Source organism: Cajanus cajan, chromosome 3 (genome assembly GCF_000230855.2).
Source record: "Cajanus cajan strain Asha chromosome 3, NIPB_CcT2T_4, whole genome shotgun sequence".
Taxonomy (NCBI): domain Eukaryota; kingdom Viridiplantae; phylum Streptophyta; class Magnoliopsida; order Fabales; family Fabaceae; genus Cajanus; species Cajanus cajan.
The window spans coordinates 1,930,837-1,948,284 of NC_138519.1; the positions used below are offsets into that span (position 1 = coordinate 1,930,837).

Sequence of the window (17,448 nt, forward strand, 5' to 3'; positions counted from 1 at the left end):
TCTTCACACACTATCATCTGGTGCTCATATTGCACAACACGATCATAAGTCCTATATTGTAACGTCTCATCCCTTGCATTCCATGTGGCCATAACTCACGTTTCATTGTTGACAAAGATAATTGAATCATCTGAGGAACACGGCGGTAACATATATCCTGCAAAATTATTACTGACTTGTTAAATGATAACCCAAAATAACACCAACATTTGTTTGCCAGTTCAAACTAATCCAATGAAGACAATGCCAAAAATAGAGTCTCATAGATCCCTCATCAACACAAATAGAAGGCTGTGTAATTGTGTTTAGGGACTCATCTTGGAAATCCCTCCATGAACCAGCATTCAAAGAATACACAAATGCACGATGAGATGGATCATATTTACTAAGATAAATTTGAACCACAACATAATTCTGTTCAGATGGGACATAACCAAATCCATAAAAATCTAAACCAAAAAAATCACCCGAGATTCTCATTATAGTAGATGGATTTGCACGAAAAGCACCAAAAAACCCGGTAGAGGGATTCCAAATGAACAAGGATGTAGGAACCCAAAAAAGTATCATGCCCCTGCACGTACCAATAATTTTCATGTACGCATTGGAGTAGGACATTGGTTTCTGAAGAATACAACTTGCGTCAACAAGAGCCTTGCTTGTGTCTACGCATAGTATTTCATTTACGAAACATGAAAACAAAATAATTTTTTTCACGATTTTGGATTCAGCGTAGTGCCTTTTTGCGAAGACAGAATCGGCAAACAAACAAAACCAAAGTTTACACACTGCTTTGCCTCTGGAAATTGATTTGACGGGAGGCCGCAAAAAAGTCTCAATTATTAACTCCACTAGAAGTGCCATTCTATTTACGGTGGTGTATACTGTACACCATGACCGTATTTCTTGTGCAGTGAACGAATGATGACTAAAATGACATTTGCGGATATATATACCAAAAATGACGTATACGAAGAGATACTCCCATACGCAACCTCTGTTCACAATAACTGCACCCCCTGCCTCCCACGTCGCCTCGAGTACAACCATTTCGAAACGTGTACCCTACCAACTGTCTTTGAAAAATGTGAACTTGTAAATTGCATTATTCGGAGAGTAATCATTACTCATTACTTGTAACTTGTAACATATAAGACTGACGCTTTGTTTGCATCATAGACAGACAATTCTAACTTTCTTCCCTTTCATCTTCTTCTAAAAAAAAAATTTCTCTCATATTCTTCGCTCTAAACCGTTAACATGGCCGACGATACCGTCGTTTCTGCAAACAAAAATCCTCAGTAAGTTTCATTTATGTTGTTATTCCATATGTTTAGCGTTTTGCAGTAGATACTCATGTTTGTTATTTTATTCATTTTGACTGTCACTAAATTTTTTTTTTCTTTTAACATGTTTAACCCAAATGCTAATGTTGGTTATCATTAGTGTGTCCAACTTCAATTTTTGTTCTTATTTTATTTTTTTTTTACTTTTTAATTCATTGCATGGATATACAATACATACGATTTGCTTTTCCTATTTATATTTGTTATTTGTCAACCTTATTTACGACTGATAAATGCCATTTTCTTTATTTTTAGGCCATTGGTAACACATTTCACTTCTTTTTTGGCACCAAAAAAGGTATTTATGTTATTTTTTTCTCAACTTTTTTTAAAAATTCATAAACAAAAAGTTAGCATTATATATGTTTTTTTTAATTTGTGTATGTAATTTTTTTGCAGCCAAAAATTTATTGGAACTATTTATTTTTTAAACAATGGCAAGGGAGGTTAAATGTATGCCAAACTATTGATCCAAAAGGAAACAGTTTCACTCTTGGTTTAACAAAAAAATTTGGTCCGACAGTCGGATATTTTGAACAAGGAGTCAAGGAATTACTCCTATTTTATGATATAAAAAATAGACATACTATTCAGTTTCGGTATAAAGGTAATAGTACATTTCATATGCGTATTTTTAATATGGCTAGTGAAGAAATTATTTATCCGGACAATCCAAACCCTCAAAATCTAAGGTAACATTTAATTTATAAAATTTCTTAACTTGTTTATTCTTATACTCCTACTTTATAAAATTCATTCAATGTTCGAAGTTGTTGTTATCAGCGACAATAACATAATACAAGAGCCCAATGAGGATAACCTGCCCGTTTATCCACCGTGGTATTTGACTCTAACAAAAGCAGCAGCTACAGGGAAACAACCATTAGTGAGTCAATTATTTACTTAAAATTTATTTTATTAATAAACTTTATAAATTTGCAGAAAATAATTAACAAAACTAAAATATGCTTAATATAATATACTTTACTAATTCTTTTTTTGTTTGGTGTCAGCATTTTCTTGTTGAATACGTGGTTGCTTGGAATATAAATGATTATGGATATTGTTTTTTATTTGATGTCAATCAAAAAAAACAATATGAATCATATATAAGCAGAAGATCGTCCCGCCACACTAAGGAGTGTTATTTGGGTTCTGGTTGGATGCAATTTTTGAAGACTGCAAAATTCAAAGCGGGTGACGTCTTGAAGTTGGAAAAAGTTTATAACTCGGAATATCTAGTCATAAATGTTTCCAAAATTTAGGCTGTTTCTTGTTTTGCTCAATCGTTTAATACATTTATGTTGTTAAACATTCGTAACTTTTATACTTTATTTTCCTGTCATTTACTCTCATATGCATTCTTTTAATTCCAATGACGACAAAAAAATACACAAATATATAATTCTGTTAACTAATTACATAATTACTTCAATTGTATTACATTTAATAAATTCTTTTATAATATGTCATTATTTATTATTCAATAAATTGTTAATAATTTATTTTTTATTATAAACAAATTAATTAATTATTCAATATAATTAAAAATATTATTATTATTATACTGTAATGCGTTTGTATGAAACATTGGGATAATCAAACTCAGCATACTTCCGTACTGCACGCCTGTATGACAATTATGGCATCTGCATACTTCTGAAATCATCAATAGTTATCCAAATCATGTAATCGCAGTCATTAATAGATTACATATCCCTCTTCAAATCTCTATGTGCTTTGTAAATGTAAATGTAAATACGGTTTGTGTGTCATCACTTTTATATCAAAATTTATAGATTTGTTTATTACATAATTAATATCCACTTGTGTAAAACACGCGTTCCTTTTCGCGTTACGGATTTACAGTTTACACCCCCGCCCCTCAATGACTTATTTAAAGTCACCTACAATACACAGTTTTCACATTCCATAACTGACGACCATAACACCGTTGCCTTCATTTTCGGATTTATTCAACATTCACTCCATCCTTCTCTGATCCAGGTATGCCTGTATTGAGTCTAAAAATTTCGAAATCACATCTTCGTTTCGGTATTATTCACCATTCACTTCGTACTACTGTTTTTTTTTCTTCAGATTTTAAACATGGCATCTTCTTCGACATCGGTAAACAACGACAAGTTCAAATACTGGTTTCAAACTTCCGCTAGAAAATTAACTCCAGGAAAGGTATTTTCATTCTATTTTTCATGTTCAGTAATATTATTTATCAACTATTGTTGTTTGTAATGTAAGCTGCACTATTTGAATCATATGCAGGATTCAATGAAAATGTCTAAGAAATTTCTGAAATTTTGGGGTCATCGTTTACTTACGGATTTATGTTATGCCATGGATCCCAATGGCAATGTCAACACACTGGTAATTGGTAAAAGAAAAAACAAGCATTCCTTTACAAGTGGGTGCACTGATATGGCAAATTTTTATCAAATGAATACAGTTCATCTTATTTTCATGCACTTTATAGGAAATAATCATTTCCATGTACGTATAATCAATGAAAAATTTTATGAAATCGATTACCCAATTTCAAACGCATTCCTCAACCGACGTACTATTCAGTTTTCGACCAACTTTTTTCAAACATTCAGAACCAACATAAATAATGAACAGGTATTAATTTTAAACCCTACTAATCAATACACAAAATGTGTCCACTTCTGTCTATGAATATCTTTTTGTTTAACATTTTCTTTAACTTATTTAACGCAGGATATATTGCAACTTGGAGGAACTTTTAACTTTTTTTGGCAAGATAAGATGAATGTTGGCGTTGCCGTCATTACTGATCCTGCAGGAAATGAGTTTTCTTTGCAATTACAATACGATAGTATTGATTTCGAGTTGACTGGTGCTTTGCAACTCGTACAAAGATATAATCTTGAAAACAATCATGTGGTTTGGATTCATTATTTGGAACATAATAAGTTCTTAATAAGGGTCTTCTCTGCAGCCAATATCGAAATTAATTACAATATTGGTAAAGATGAAGAAAATTTACAACAGTTCATGCTTCACAAAAGTTGGGTCAAAATAATTACTGATGAAGATTTTAATAAATTTCAAACACTGGTAACTTTTTTCCTAATTAACAACTTATATGGTAATTTGTTCAAAAATATTATATAATGTTATATTTCATCACTAATCATAACATGTTGCTTTTGTAGACGATTCCATCTCAAGTTGTTAGGGATTTTATGCCACTGGACCAGAAATTATTAGTCTTACAGGATGAACATGGAAATCAATATTTATGTGACTTGAAACAAACATGTCATGAAAGGTACATCGTTGAAGGATGGTATCAGTTTGTCTGCTCCAACAACTTTGTCGTGGATGATGTCCTTCAGTTTTATTTTACTCATAATCCTAACATACTATATGTACAAAAAGCCTAATGATGTATCCTTTTTATTTGTAACAATTTTATACATAACAGATATTGTATTACATTACTTTATCTACTTTTCATTTATAATTTGTAATCATATTCTTACCTTTTTATCATCAACATTAGTACATTAATTTATCACCAGTTATAGACACAATTTTTCTTATTTAACTAGTCGATTTCGAGATGCATAGTCACATCAAATATAAATCGTTTTCTCCAACAATATTCATAACTTTTTCAAATTTTCGCTAGTATCATTTCAAAATAACTCTACCACAATAATTTATACAAACACGTATGACAACGACTGTTTTGTGGGTTGTAATAATTCATCTATCATACAATTCATTTATGGCAAAACAAATTAAATCAAAAAATAACATTAACTTACATCATCCACCTTGATTTTTCATCATACTATGTAGGAATTCACACCAACCACTTCCAGAATTAAAATTCGAAAGAACACCATAATTCGAAGGAACACCATAATTCTGAAATGATTATTCCAATATACCAATTAATTTATTACAAAGACCAAAATAAAAATAAAAAACAACAAAATCATTTTCATTATATACAAACTAACCATATATGTGGGCATCAAATTTGGCATGGACATTACTCCACCTTCATCACATTTAATGTTAACACCACTTGAGCCAAACCATACTGCCGAAGGACTTATATACTGTCTTGCCTGACACATTCAAATATTAACATTAAACCCTGCATACCATGTATACACTTAATCATAATATACTTCTTCAAATTTCTAAATCACACAAATTATGTCTAAAAAAAAATTAAACGAACCATGTACGTGCCCATTGGATTAGGCATTGACAAAATTACCTGTTCTGGGAATTCATTCAAACTATTAACCTCACAATTGTTATCATTCTTAACCTCACAAGCGTTCAACATTGGTTGTTTACCCTGAAACAAATTATAACAACTTCAATATAAATAAATATAGGGATTAACATCAATTTATCAATCAAAATATTTCAAATCCAACAAAATAACTTTACTTTATGTCGTGCACTTGTAATACGCCCACTTTGTGATCCACAAACACCATGAATTTCACTTGCATCATGCTGCTGAGAAACAACAGCAGGGCATGTTGTTATAAAGTGACCAGATTTCTTGCAGTTAGAACATTTTCTACTATTCTTTTTCTGCTTTTTTGTTACTGCAGCACCTTTTGTCTTAACCACATTTGGATCACAACTATCGTTTTTTTCAAAATTTTCATTTAATTGCAACTTCTTATCAACTTGTTCTTTTAACTTCAGGACTTCATTTCTAACAAAATTGAAACTATCAGATTTTTTTGCTGCAATACTGCACAGACTGTTAAAACATGCAGCCAATGATGCAAAACGAGCCATAACATTCATATCAGTATCTTCAACTTCTGACTCAAAAGATGACATATATGAACTTTTAGCATCCTTCAACCATCTCTTGCAAATCAAACTACTTGGAAAACACTCAATGTGTTCATATCGCATGACACATATTATGTGCGAGCATGGAATGCCACAAAACTCATACATCATGCAATCACAAAGATATTTACCTTCTTCTTTATCAAATCCAACATTATGTTCCCGGTGACGCTCACAAAATTTGTCCACCTTAAAACAAACCTTATCCTCACCTTCAAATTTGTTTGTCACATTCAAAGATCCAGCAGTTATAATTTGTGATGCCACTTGTTTAAAAATATTTCTTGTGAATAAATTAGCAGCCTGTCGCTCAATTTTTCGAAGAGAGGATGTCAGAACAGGCTCAGTATATAATGAATTATAATCAGAAACTATTTCATTGTACCTAAAATCCCTTAAGGAGTGCTCAAAATTATACAACAACTCAACAATTGTATTTTTCCTCCTTATATAGGTTTTGATACAAGAATTAATCCCTTCACATAATGACGTTGTCCTTATTCCTGCAAAAAATTTATCACGAAGATATGCATGAGCCCACATGCCCCTCTTCCTATAAACTTCATTAACCCAATTGTTATCTTGAACCTCATGCTTAACAACTAACTCTTGCCAAAAATTTTCAAATTCAGTTGATGAAAAATTACCATACATTGCTCTTTTGAAATCAGCTAAGAAATTAGAATTCTTAACATTTTGACAGGCATTTTTTTGCAAATGCCAACCACAAAGTCTATGTGTAGCATTTGGAAACACCTGTTTTATTGCCTCCCTCATTGCTCCATCACCATCTGTCACAATGGACTTCGGTTCTTTGTTGCACATTGCATCCAAAAATGTTTCTAACACCCACTTGTATGTTTCAATTGTTTCGTCTGAAACAACACAACAACCAAAAATCACACTTTGAGAATGATGATTTTTTCCAGAAAAAATGACTAAAGGTTTATTGTACTTATTTTTTTTGTAGGTGCTATCAAATGCAACAACATCTCCAAAACATTGGAAATCAGATCTGCTGGTACCATCAGACCAAAATAGGTGCTTCAGTTCACCTTCCTCACCAACAACATATCTTGAAAAAAACATTGCATCATTATCTGCCTTTCCTTGTAAATAACTTAAGGCAGCAAATACATCTCCCCCTTCAACTTTACATCGTCTTTGCTGTGAAATATGATTATATACATCTTTCTTGTTGAACCCTAAACCAACACAGCCCCCTTTTTGCTCCATCATGAAACCCATTATGTGACATGTTCTTATGCCTTGAGCATGCAACGAATCAACCTGTGCTTTGTCCACAGTAGACAGCCCACGATATGTAGGGATTAATGAAACATATTTTTCTTCACATCTAACATGATTATGACTTGGCTCAAACGATACCACTTTCCATTTACCGATTTTTTCATCTAAACGAACACGTAATTTTGCTTTACAATTTGTTCGTGTCAAAGGTCTATGTTGTTTTTTCCTATCATCTCGAATAAAGTGTTTGTTATCCCTCAAACCAGCCTTGTTGCACAAAAATTGACGCATTACAATATTGTGCTTTTTGTCATAACCAACTTCATCTTTTCTAACACCAAAACCATGATACTTTGCATAATCAAAATAGAATTTATAAGCATCATGTTCACTACAGAACTCCATCTCCAAAATCTCCTCTGCTGTTAAATTAATATAACTTTTGTCATCAAATCCACTGAAACCTACATTTTCTACTTTATCCCTTTCACTTTCACTATCATTACAATCCCTTTCACTTTCACTATCATTACAATCCCTTTCACTTTCACTATCATTACAAAGATCTTCACTCTCTTCTTCAAAATTTTCAATCTCAAAACTACACTCTTCGTCATCACTTAAATTAACAAATGCTTCACCATTGAAATTTTCCATCTGTATAGTATGTGAAAAATTCAACACAAATATTACTAAACAACACAATCAAAGTCCCTAAACCCTAAATCACAATTTCAAATTACCAACAAAAACAAACCGAACCATATCTAAAATATTATTCTTCACAACAACACTATGCAAACCTGATTCATCATTGAAATTTGTCATTCGTATCGTATGTCAAAAATCAAACACAATAATTACTAAACAACACAATAAAAGCAACTAAACACTAAATGACATTTTCAAATTAACCACAAAACAAACCCAACCATATCAACAATACTGTTTCCGGCAAAACGACAACAGAAAACGTAAGTCGAACATAACACTTACATGTACCGTCGACTACCGACAGCTAACCACTGCGGTCAAATGCGTCGTCAGAAATTTCTTTCGTCGGAGATGATGACGATTTACGCCTGACAAACCAGCTTCCTTCGCCGGAGAACAACAACAACAGGGATAACGACAATCAACAACCCTAAGCGGAGACGGAAAATGACATTCAAAAATCAGAGTCGCAACCACCTCAAAACTCTCAGTCGCAACGACCTCGACGGAAAACGGCAATTTTAGGGTTCAATAATGGGGAAACGACCTCAAAACTCACGGTCGGAACGAGCTCCACGGAAAACGGCAATTTTAGGGTTCAATAACGGGGTAAAATTCACAATACGAACCCCTGAATAGAGAAGGGCAATTTTACATTGATAGCCTTCGGTGAAATAACCTTATTGCCCTTTACGAATTATTTAACTTTAAAGTCACACCTTTCCAGCTCACAAGGTGACTCACCTCATTAAGACCACATGTCAACCTGTCATTGGTTTACAGACAAGGGGCACCAAAACCCCTTCAAATAAAAGGGCACCGGAGCAATAGCCATTTACATATGATTAAGAATGTATTCTTATTTTTTATTTTACATAAACAACTGTTTGGTGTAGAGATTACAAATTTAGGAGATTTTTTGTATAAGAAAACTGTAATTCAAATAACTTATTTTGTCCAAAACATATTGTTTAGTCGAAATAGGCATTTTGGTTAGAAAATAAATTATGACTCCATCACCTACTGTGTCTAGTTTTCTTTGCAGTGGTTTTGTAGGGTCCATAACTCTAATGCTAAAACCAGTTCCTCATAAACTTTTATTTTATTTTAAAAGAGTCACATGCATGACATGGGTTACATTACTACTTTACTACTATATAAAAATAATTATAATAGGGAAAAATAATAATAAATGTTAAGTGTGAAGATTTATTTTCAAGATAAAATTATTTATTTTGCGAAATTGGGTGATTTTATTGTTTTGTAGCTTTTATCATTTAAAAAAAATAAGCAGTGTTTCAAACATTTTTTCTCTTATAAAAATAAGTATTTTTTTAATTTGGTTAAAAAATTCCTTTCAGTTTTTGTATTTTTTTTAAGTTTGTCATCACTTAATCTCATAATAGTCATTTATAATCCACTAATAATAAGTTGTTTAGAGTAAAATTAAACTCAATTTCTTGAATTTTGTAGATAAGAAAATACAATTAAAAGAAAAAATCTTAAGATTTTAGTAAATAAATACTTCATATTAATAAAAAAAATATTATCAAAAAAATAGCCCATTCCAATAATTAAAAATATATAGGTAAAGAAGAAGAGAAGAAATAAGAAAATTGCAATACACTCTGCGTTATTATTATTCTTAGAATAAAAAATGTAAGAAAGGATTAATAAAAATCTTACTCAAACTAAAATATAAATAAAAGGCTTAAAAATAATGAAAGTAAAAATGAAATGATATCATAATTCCAAGTATGATGTCACCATGACTACCACATTAAATATAATAATGCATAATAAAATAGTAAATTAGTAAAGGAAAATAATGAAATTATACTAATAGTAAATTAATAATATAATTTTACATAATATTAAAAAATATTTAATACTTGAGCAGGAAAATATAATAATTGTGTGAGTGAAAATTTTGAGGCGTGGATGAACCATTTTCCTCCTTATCGCCTGGACCAACCAAAATCTCTCTGCTTTTGTGTCGACGAAGGTATGTACTTACCAGTGCGATTCATTTTCGACTTTTCGTGCTGAGTTTCGAATTCGATTATTTCTTGCTTCTAAGGATTTACTTAACAATACTGTGATTGCATTTTGAGCCTTCGTTATTCAATTTTGATTGTTTGTATGATTGCACCTTTTCATATTTATGATTCACAACAGAGGGATTGAGTTCACTTGAAAAAAATATCTAATGGGTGCTTTTAGGTTTCATTTCCAGCGTTAAATTCCCTGTCTGGTTGTTACGCATCTTTTTGCAATGTGTGATTGTGGTGTTATCTTATGTTTAACACTCCTTGATGCTTGTTTTTATTTTTGATCATTTTAATTAATTCTATTAATTCTGCAGATTATTGTCCAGGATGGTGTATGCAGAGACCACAGATATGATAAATTGAATCATAAACTAGGATTGAATTTCGCTTAATGTAATGTTATTTTATTTTACATGAAAGGCATCCAAGTTGGTCTTTTATGATTTGAGTTAGTAGCTTAGTAAGTTGTTATTGGTTGAAATTGAACTATGCTGTGTTATGTGAAAGAGGGAGCTTGGGACTTAGGACTTGGGAAAGGGTTTTACCAAGCTTTTGATTTTTATGGAGGGAGCTTTAAAACCTCTCTTCTTAGTAATGTGAGATGTTGCATTAGACATCATTTCCCCCAGCATTTTCTTATTAATGATCAATCAAGAGGAAAGGATGAGGGTTATAAGTTTTTACCTGGATCCCACTTTTATAAAAGCACTCAACTGTGTGAGAGTATTCTGAGGCATGAGCATCTGATCCAATCTACCATCCTTAGAAATGGCTAACATTGCTAAAGTAAACCAGTTTTGTTTAAAGCAGAATCAGGACTTTAGATAAACTTTTCCATAGGTACTTTTAAGAGAAAAATATAGGAAGGAAAATCAAAATAAGTTTCTCCACAAGTTAAAACTAGCTCATGTATAAGTTAAATATAAGATTTTGGAGAAGTTAATTGGAGAAAATTTCTAAATATTAGTTTATGCATAAACTAATTTTAGCTCATGGAGAAGTTTAAAACATTTTTACGCTAGTGCCTATGTTGACAACTTGTTATTAGAAAAAACAGGCTTCATTTTTATAAAGCTAGCCTCTATTGAATGAACAGTACCTGTTGAATCGGAGGAGTTAAAACAGAAAAAAGCAACGAAATTTCTGTTTTAGAACCATATATGTTACGTAAAAATTTTGCTAGATTGCAGTAACTTCTTTTATGTTAAATATAAACCAAAGTCTTGGTATTCTTGCCTTGTTGGGATGACAAAAACAGCATAAATATGCAAACTTTAGAAACTGTTTGCTTGATTTATGTCAGGCTGCTTAGAAGATTCAACAAAAACAAGTCAATTTACATCTTAACAGAAGTATAGACTGAATGCTTGTTGCTGAGTTTACCAATGAGATGTAGTTGAAGGTGGTGTCACGACTCACCACCGTAGTTGTAATGACTTCAGAACCAGAAACTACAGTATTGTTATGAAACTTAGCTTTCTACTGGAGTTGATGATTGCAGATATTAAACTGTAGGATATTTTTTTGCAGCACACTGTCCCAATGGTTGGATCAAAATATTTTGGTTATAACATTCTATGCATGGTTGACACTGTCCATATAAGTTCACACTCATATCAGCCATGCTTGTAACTGAAGAGATTAAATTCCATGGTTGGGGTGAACTTATAAAAACACAATGTGCAATGATGTTTTTCTTCAGTACCATGTCTTTCATAATCCAATATGTCACACTATTTTTGATGTTCTAAGTTGTTGGATTTTATAAAACACAAAATTATTATTTTCATGATTATTAACTTCTTTACATTTGATATTGTAATGACTAATTAAAAATATGTACCTTTTAGTATTTTCATCAAATAAAAACACTTGTGTGAATGCATCCAAACACACCTATCAACATGAACAAAACATGTTGAGAAGTTGCTTTTGACATCAGTACTTTTATGATAAGCACTTTTCCTATAAGCACTTAATTGAAACAATTCATTCAAAACAGGACCAAAGTAATTTTAGTGTTGCTTGCTGCTTCTGCTCTGCACAAAATTAACATAGGAGCAAAAGCAAACCAAACATGTTGATCTCACTCTTTGTAATAACTGCAATAAACACCACCTCTGCTAGTTCCACTCAAATAAATACCTTGTACAACTCATTTATTATTCAGAAATCTTTATTCAGGTAAATTTGTCATGGGAAACAAATTTGTGGTGGGAAACAAATTGGGGAAGCAAGAAAAGGATGACAAAATATTACTCAAGATTGTACCTCCAGTGGACCAGACATACGCCAAATGGCTTGCCAAAGACCTTGCAAGAATTCACCACTTTACTCCAAAACGTACTCGTGCAGTGGAGCCGCCAGAGCATTACGTAGAATATATGAAGTTGAATGGATGGTTGGATGTGGATTTGGATGATCCTGATCTTGCTCATTTGTTCAAGTAGATAATTTCTATGCGCCATATAGACTATTAGTATGACATTGTAGCTGCATTATGATTACATTAAATTGTTCAGAGAGTGAAAGAAATGATATGTACGTTCCCTAGTGTTGATCACCATTCACCAGTGGGTACAGAAACGTGCATATGTAATGCAATGTATTTTTTTGTTTAATTACGTTTTTAGTGTGCTGGCATGAGAAAATCGCATATAAATTACGCCAAATAAAAATACCTTCAAAACAGATAATGGCCTATGATATGTCACAGTAGGACATTTATCAACATTAGTAGTGTAACGTTATCTACATTCTCCGCGACACTATTGATGAAAAAAGGAATAATTTTTTTTATAGGTTAAAATTAGTTAATATATAAATTAAAAATAAGATTTTAAAGAAATTAATAAGAGAGGACTTTTACAAATTAAATAAAGAAAACGTTGAATAAACTTTTTGTAATCAACTAAAGTTTCAAAAGTAAATAAAATCAAATAAAATTTTCATTTAATTGATTAAATAAAAACTTTTAACGACTTCAATATAGAAAGCACAATTTTAATCGATTGTGAGTAATATGTTAAATGTTTAATATTTATTTTTGTGTTGGTTTCGAAGAAATAAAAAAGATGTGAAATTTGTACCTTTTTTAAATTTTTTTAGCGGATAATTTCTCTTCCAAACAACTTTCAATTTTTGTTTCTTACTCATTTCACACTTTACTTCCGTATTTCTTCCATGTCTTTGCTGTATCAAACAAGATGGAAAGAAAGATATTCTTTTTAAGTTAAATACTATGTTAGTTTCTATAATTTTATTTATTTTATCTTTTATTTTATATAATTTAAAATAAATATTTTTTAGTCATTATATTTATCTCTTTAATTTTTTTTTTATAGATTTTATAGTTTAAGATGAATATTCTTTTGTAAGATTTTTCTTTTATATTAAGGTGATGTGACAAAGACTAAAAAGTACAGAATCAGACGTATAAAGAATCAAAGAATCACAAAATTGTATATATAAGGATTAAAAATGATTAAAAAAGATAAATATATTAATTAAAAAGATTTTTTTTAAAATTATAAAGATTAAAAGGTAAAGTAAATAAAATTATAAAATTTAAAAAATATTTAAATTTTTTTATAAACCTTTTTATATATTGTTATATATTTATTGAAAAGGTATATTAATTTAAAAAAGAACATAAAATTAAAGTATATATAATTTGATTTGGTTTTATTGAAAGCACACTAGATCTGTTTTTTTTGTTTTTTATAAAACCCATACTTGTCAAAATCAGTTGCAGGTAACATTGAATTAGTATAATCTTGATGGGATGAATCACGAATCGAATCGTATCAATCACAGTAAAATTGAGTGTAAAATTCTGGTAAGGCACGCAACCTTACTTTCATTTAATTTGGCTGCAAATTGATGCATGTTATTTTATCTTGAGGCTCTCTTTATTCTTCGGTTCCCAAAGTCAAAACAAACAGTTTCTGATCTCTGCACTTCAATCCAATAGATCAACATGGCTTCAAAAACCGGTAAACGATTCACTATTTCTCTTTTTTTGTTTTATTCAATATTTTGTATACAAATTGAATTCATATTTGAAACCCAAAACATTAACGTGTTCGCAGGTGCAATTATCGTGGTCATGGGTGTCAGCGGGGCTGGAAAATCGTAAGTGTCCAACTCCAATCCATCTAATGAAACAAACCTTTCATAAAAATTAGATAACCACTTCATTTCATTTTGTTGTTATTATTATGTTATTTTTCTGGTTTGGACTAATGTTTTTATTTTTTTTTCTTGAACTGTTGTTGATTGAAAATTGATGATCCTTTCAGTCTTTCACTCAGTGTGTGCTTCTTCCTTCTCCTTTGTTAGAGTTGAGTGTAAATTTTAACATTAGCAAACTAGAGGGGTGGAAAGTGAATGAAACTAACTAGATGGAACCCTCAGACAATGGATTTGATAATAGGATTGAGAATGTGAAAAATGTCGTAATACACTCTTTGATATTCTTTTGAATTTTTTTTCATTGATTAAAAATCATTAAATTAAGTCTTCACCTTATCTAATGATCAATTTCTATCATGAAGTAAATTGTTTACACTCGTCTTGAATTTATATGATAGGAACAATTTAAATATATATAAGTAAATAAATGTTAAAGATATTGTCTCTGACATTTTCTTTATTACAAGTTGAAATTTATTGAGAATCATAAATTTTGTGAGACTCTCACTTTAAGCTAAAATTTATGATTTTAAATCAATAATAAATAGTACATTAGAGTTAGAGAAAATGTGAGGAATATTTCCATTCACATGTATCTAAACACTGGGTACCAGGGACACAACAAGCCATTTATTTTTCGAGGGGACTAAATATAAAGATGCAAAAATATAATAAAAAATTGAAATGTTAAATTCAACTAAAGAACTAAAAAAGATGTCATAATGTATGTGTAAAGGATTGGTCTCGTGAATACTTGTGTAAAATAAAAAAGTGAAGTCACATCGACCACCGAATTCAATTAAAGTACTTTGTAGTCTCAACTAACTTAACTCTATGATAGATATACCTTCCTTTTCTCACTTTATACTTTTTGTCGTGCATCAGGAGTTATCACATACATATATACATGTCTTCATGTTAGTGAGATATTGTTCACTTTGGGCTCATGTCCTCACGGATTTGCTTTTAGACATCACCCAAAAGACCTCTCAATCAATGAAGACAAGTGTGTATATAAACTCGTGTCCATCCTCTTGTTTGAACGATGTGGGACTTTGCTTGCATCCCAACAATCCTCCCCTCAAACAAAGGACCACAGTTTAACTCATCCCCTGCAGCGAAAATTACGAGTATTATCCGATGGTGGCCTCACAGAGCTCACTCACGCTCAGAGTGCTTGCACCGCCGCTCTGTCATGACCTCTTTCATGACAGCGGGACACGCCTCCTAACTCTCCATGTTACCAGGAAGTCTCTCTTCCACATGGATCTACTGTTAGGAAGACTTATATACACATGTCTCTATTGGTTTAGAGGCCTTTTGGGTGATGTCCAAAAACAAATCCGTGAGAGCTTAGACTCAAAGCAGACAATATCTCACAAATGTGGAGACATGTGTATATGTGTGGTAACTCCCGGTGCTCAACACTTTTACTTACCTTACAAGAGTTAAATCTCATTTTTGTATAAACATTAACTGACATATATATAGAAGGGTTAGTCTCTTCAATTTCATTTCAAATCAAGTAGTATCTTTTTTAAATAATGGAAAAGTGACTATAACTTTATAGTTATTTTTTCAACTTCTGCTAGAGCCTTAACTATCCCATTCTTATACTACCGTCTGCCCTGCAAGGGACAGTAGCAGACACTTTCAGTGGCAGACATTTAACCATTTTTTGAAGTTGTTGAATCATGAATCACACTGATTGCTTAACATGTTTTTGTTGCAAAACTTATATATTGAATTTGTTCAACAGCACAATAGGTCGGAGGCTGGAAAAAGAGATGAAATATAAGTACCTTGATGCAGATGATTTTCACTCTGAATCAAACAAAGGTGAGTATATCACCAGTATACACAATTGCACTCGATATTTGGCTGATAAAATAAATAGAACTTGTTTGAATACAAACTTAGAAGTATTTCTAGTTTTGAAAGTTTTTTTACTGAAAATAGTTTTTTATTTTTAATAAAAAACTCTTAAAAACACTTTTAACTTCTATGAAACAGATTCATAGGCATATGGATTAGCCCATGATGAAGGACTAGTTTCTATCAGTTTCCTTCATTTTTTTTCCTTTTACTTTGTTTTCAATTTTACCACATATCTTCCAATACAACAGAAAAGATGCGTATGGGAACCCCACTTACAGATGAAGACCGAAAGCCATGGCTTGAATCACTACGTGATACCATAAAAGAATACTTAAATAACAAAAAGGGTCTGATTCTTGGTTGTTCTGCTTTGAAGATTGAATATAGAGAAATGCTTAGATCAGGTGACCCTGGTTATAAATTGGGGAGTTATGCAAGTGCTGTTAGTTTTGTTCTGTTGGATGCTCCTGCTGAAGTGCTGAGTGTTCGTGTGAATAAGAGAGCGGCAGAAGGAAAACATTATATGCCTGCATCTCTTCTGCAATCTCAGTTAGATTTGCTTAAGATTGATGACGCTGAAGGAGTGCTAAGAGTTGATGCTACTTTGAGACCCCAAGCCATTGTCACCACCATTCTGAACATGCACCAGTTTCAGGGCTATTTATAATCATGATTTTGTTGATCATTAGTAAATTGGGATCATTGCTTCAGGTTTCAGATATTGTTGTACAAGTAAGAGGAAGACTATGAATATGCAAAGAGGGGAAGAAAATGGAGCAGAACATGATATACAAAAGATCAAAACATAAACATACTGTGAATATGAATTTTTATCATTCCTTGGATTGATTAATGTCATTCTATTTCTTTTTCACCATAATTTGTATATATAGAAAGATGCAAAGTTAAATTGGCCATTGATTTTCTAACTGATTTTTTTTCCTTTTATAATTATATAATTAAACTTTATGGACGCAAATATTGTACTCATATTAAGTTGCTACATGATAGATAGTGTCTTGCCCAAACTAGAACTCCATATCATTTGAATCATGACTTAATTTCTTCCGATCCTCAAGTTGATTTGTTTTCGTAAAATTCATAAATTTTGAAGTACATAACTTAACCTGCAATTG

General features: G+C 31.5%; 4 protein-coding genes across 5 annotated transcripts; 2 read left to right on the top strand and 2 right to left on the bottom strand.

The window, feature by feature from the left end:
- Positions 1-168: 168 nt before the first annotated feature.
- LOC145955948 (F-box/kelch-repeat protein At3g23880-like) lies at positions 169-1,050 on the bottom strand. Its single transcript, XM_083071495.1, has one exon. The coding sequence runs from the start codon at positions 1,048-1,050 to the stop codon at positions 169-171; it is 882 nt and encodes a 293-aa protein (XP_082927621.1).
- Positions 1,051-6,721: 5,671 nt separating this feature from the next.
- Positions 6,722-8,132, bottom strand: LOC145955950 (protein FAR1-RELATED SEQUENCE 5-like). The gene is made up of 3 exons (XM_083071496.1): positions 7,250-8,132; positions 6,813-7,099; positions 6,722-6,727 (listed from the first exon to the last, which is right to left on the bottom strand). The coding sequence occupies exons 1-3, from the start codon at positions 8,130-8,132 to the stop codon at positions 6,722-6,724; spliced, it is 1,176 nt and encodes a 391-aa protein (XP_082927622.1).
- Positions 8,133-10,069: 1,937 nt separating this feature from the next.
- On the top strand, positions 10,070-12,864 carry LOC109795891 (aspartyl/glutamyl-tRNA (Asn/Gln) amidotransferase subunit B). The gene is made up of 2 exons (XM_020355453.3): positions 10,070-10,194; positions 12,425-12,864. The coding sequence occupies exons 1-2, from the start codon at positions 10,131-10,133 to the stop codon at positions 12,688-12,690; spliced, it is 330 nt and encodes a 109-aa protein (XP_020211042.1). The 5' UTR covers positions 10,070-10,130; the 3' UTR covers positions 12,691-12,864.
- Positions 12,865-13,993: 1,129 nt separating this feature from the next.
- Positions 13,994-17,241, top strand: LOC109795883 (P-loop containing nucleoside triphosphate hydrolases superfamily protein). 2 transcript variants are annotated; one of them, XM_020355446.3, is made up of 5 exons: positions 14,026-14,078; positions 14,145-14,235; positions 14,332-14,374; positions 16,194-16,273; positions 16,561-17,241. In XM_020355446.3, the coding sequence occupies exons 2-5, from the start codon at positions 14,220-14,222 to the stop codon at positions 16,977-16,979; spliced, it is 558 nt and encodes a 185-aa protein (XP_020211035.2). In that variant the 5' UTR covers positions 14,026-14,078; positions 14,145-14,219; the 3' UTR covers positions 16,980-17,241. The 2 variants fall into 2 exon arrangements, with proteins under 2 accessions (XP_082926262.1, XP_020211035.2); XM_083070136.1 differs by having other exon boundaries at positions 13,994-14,235.
- Positions 17,242-17,448: the final 207 nt, after the last annotated feature.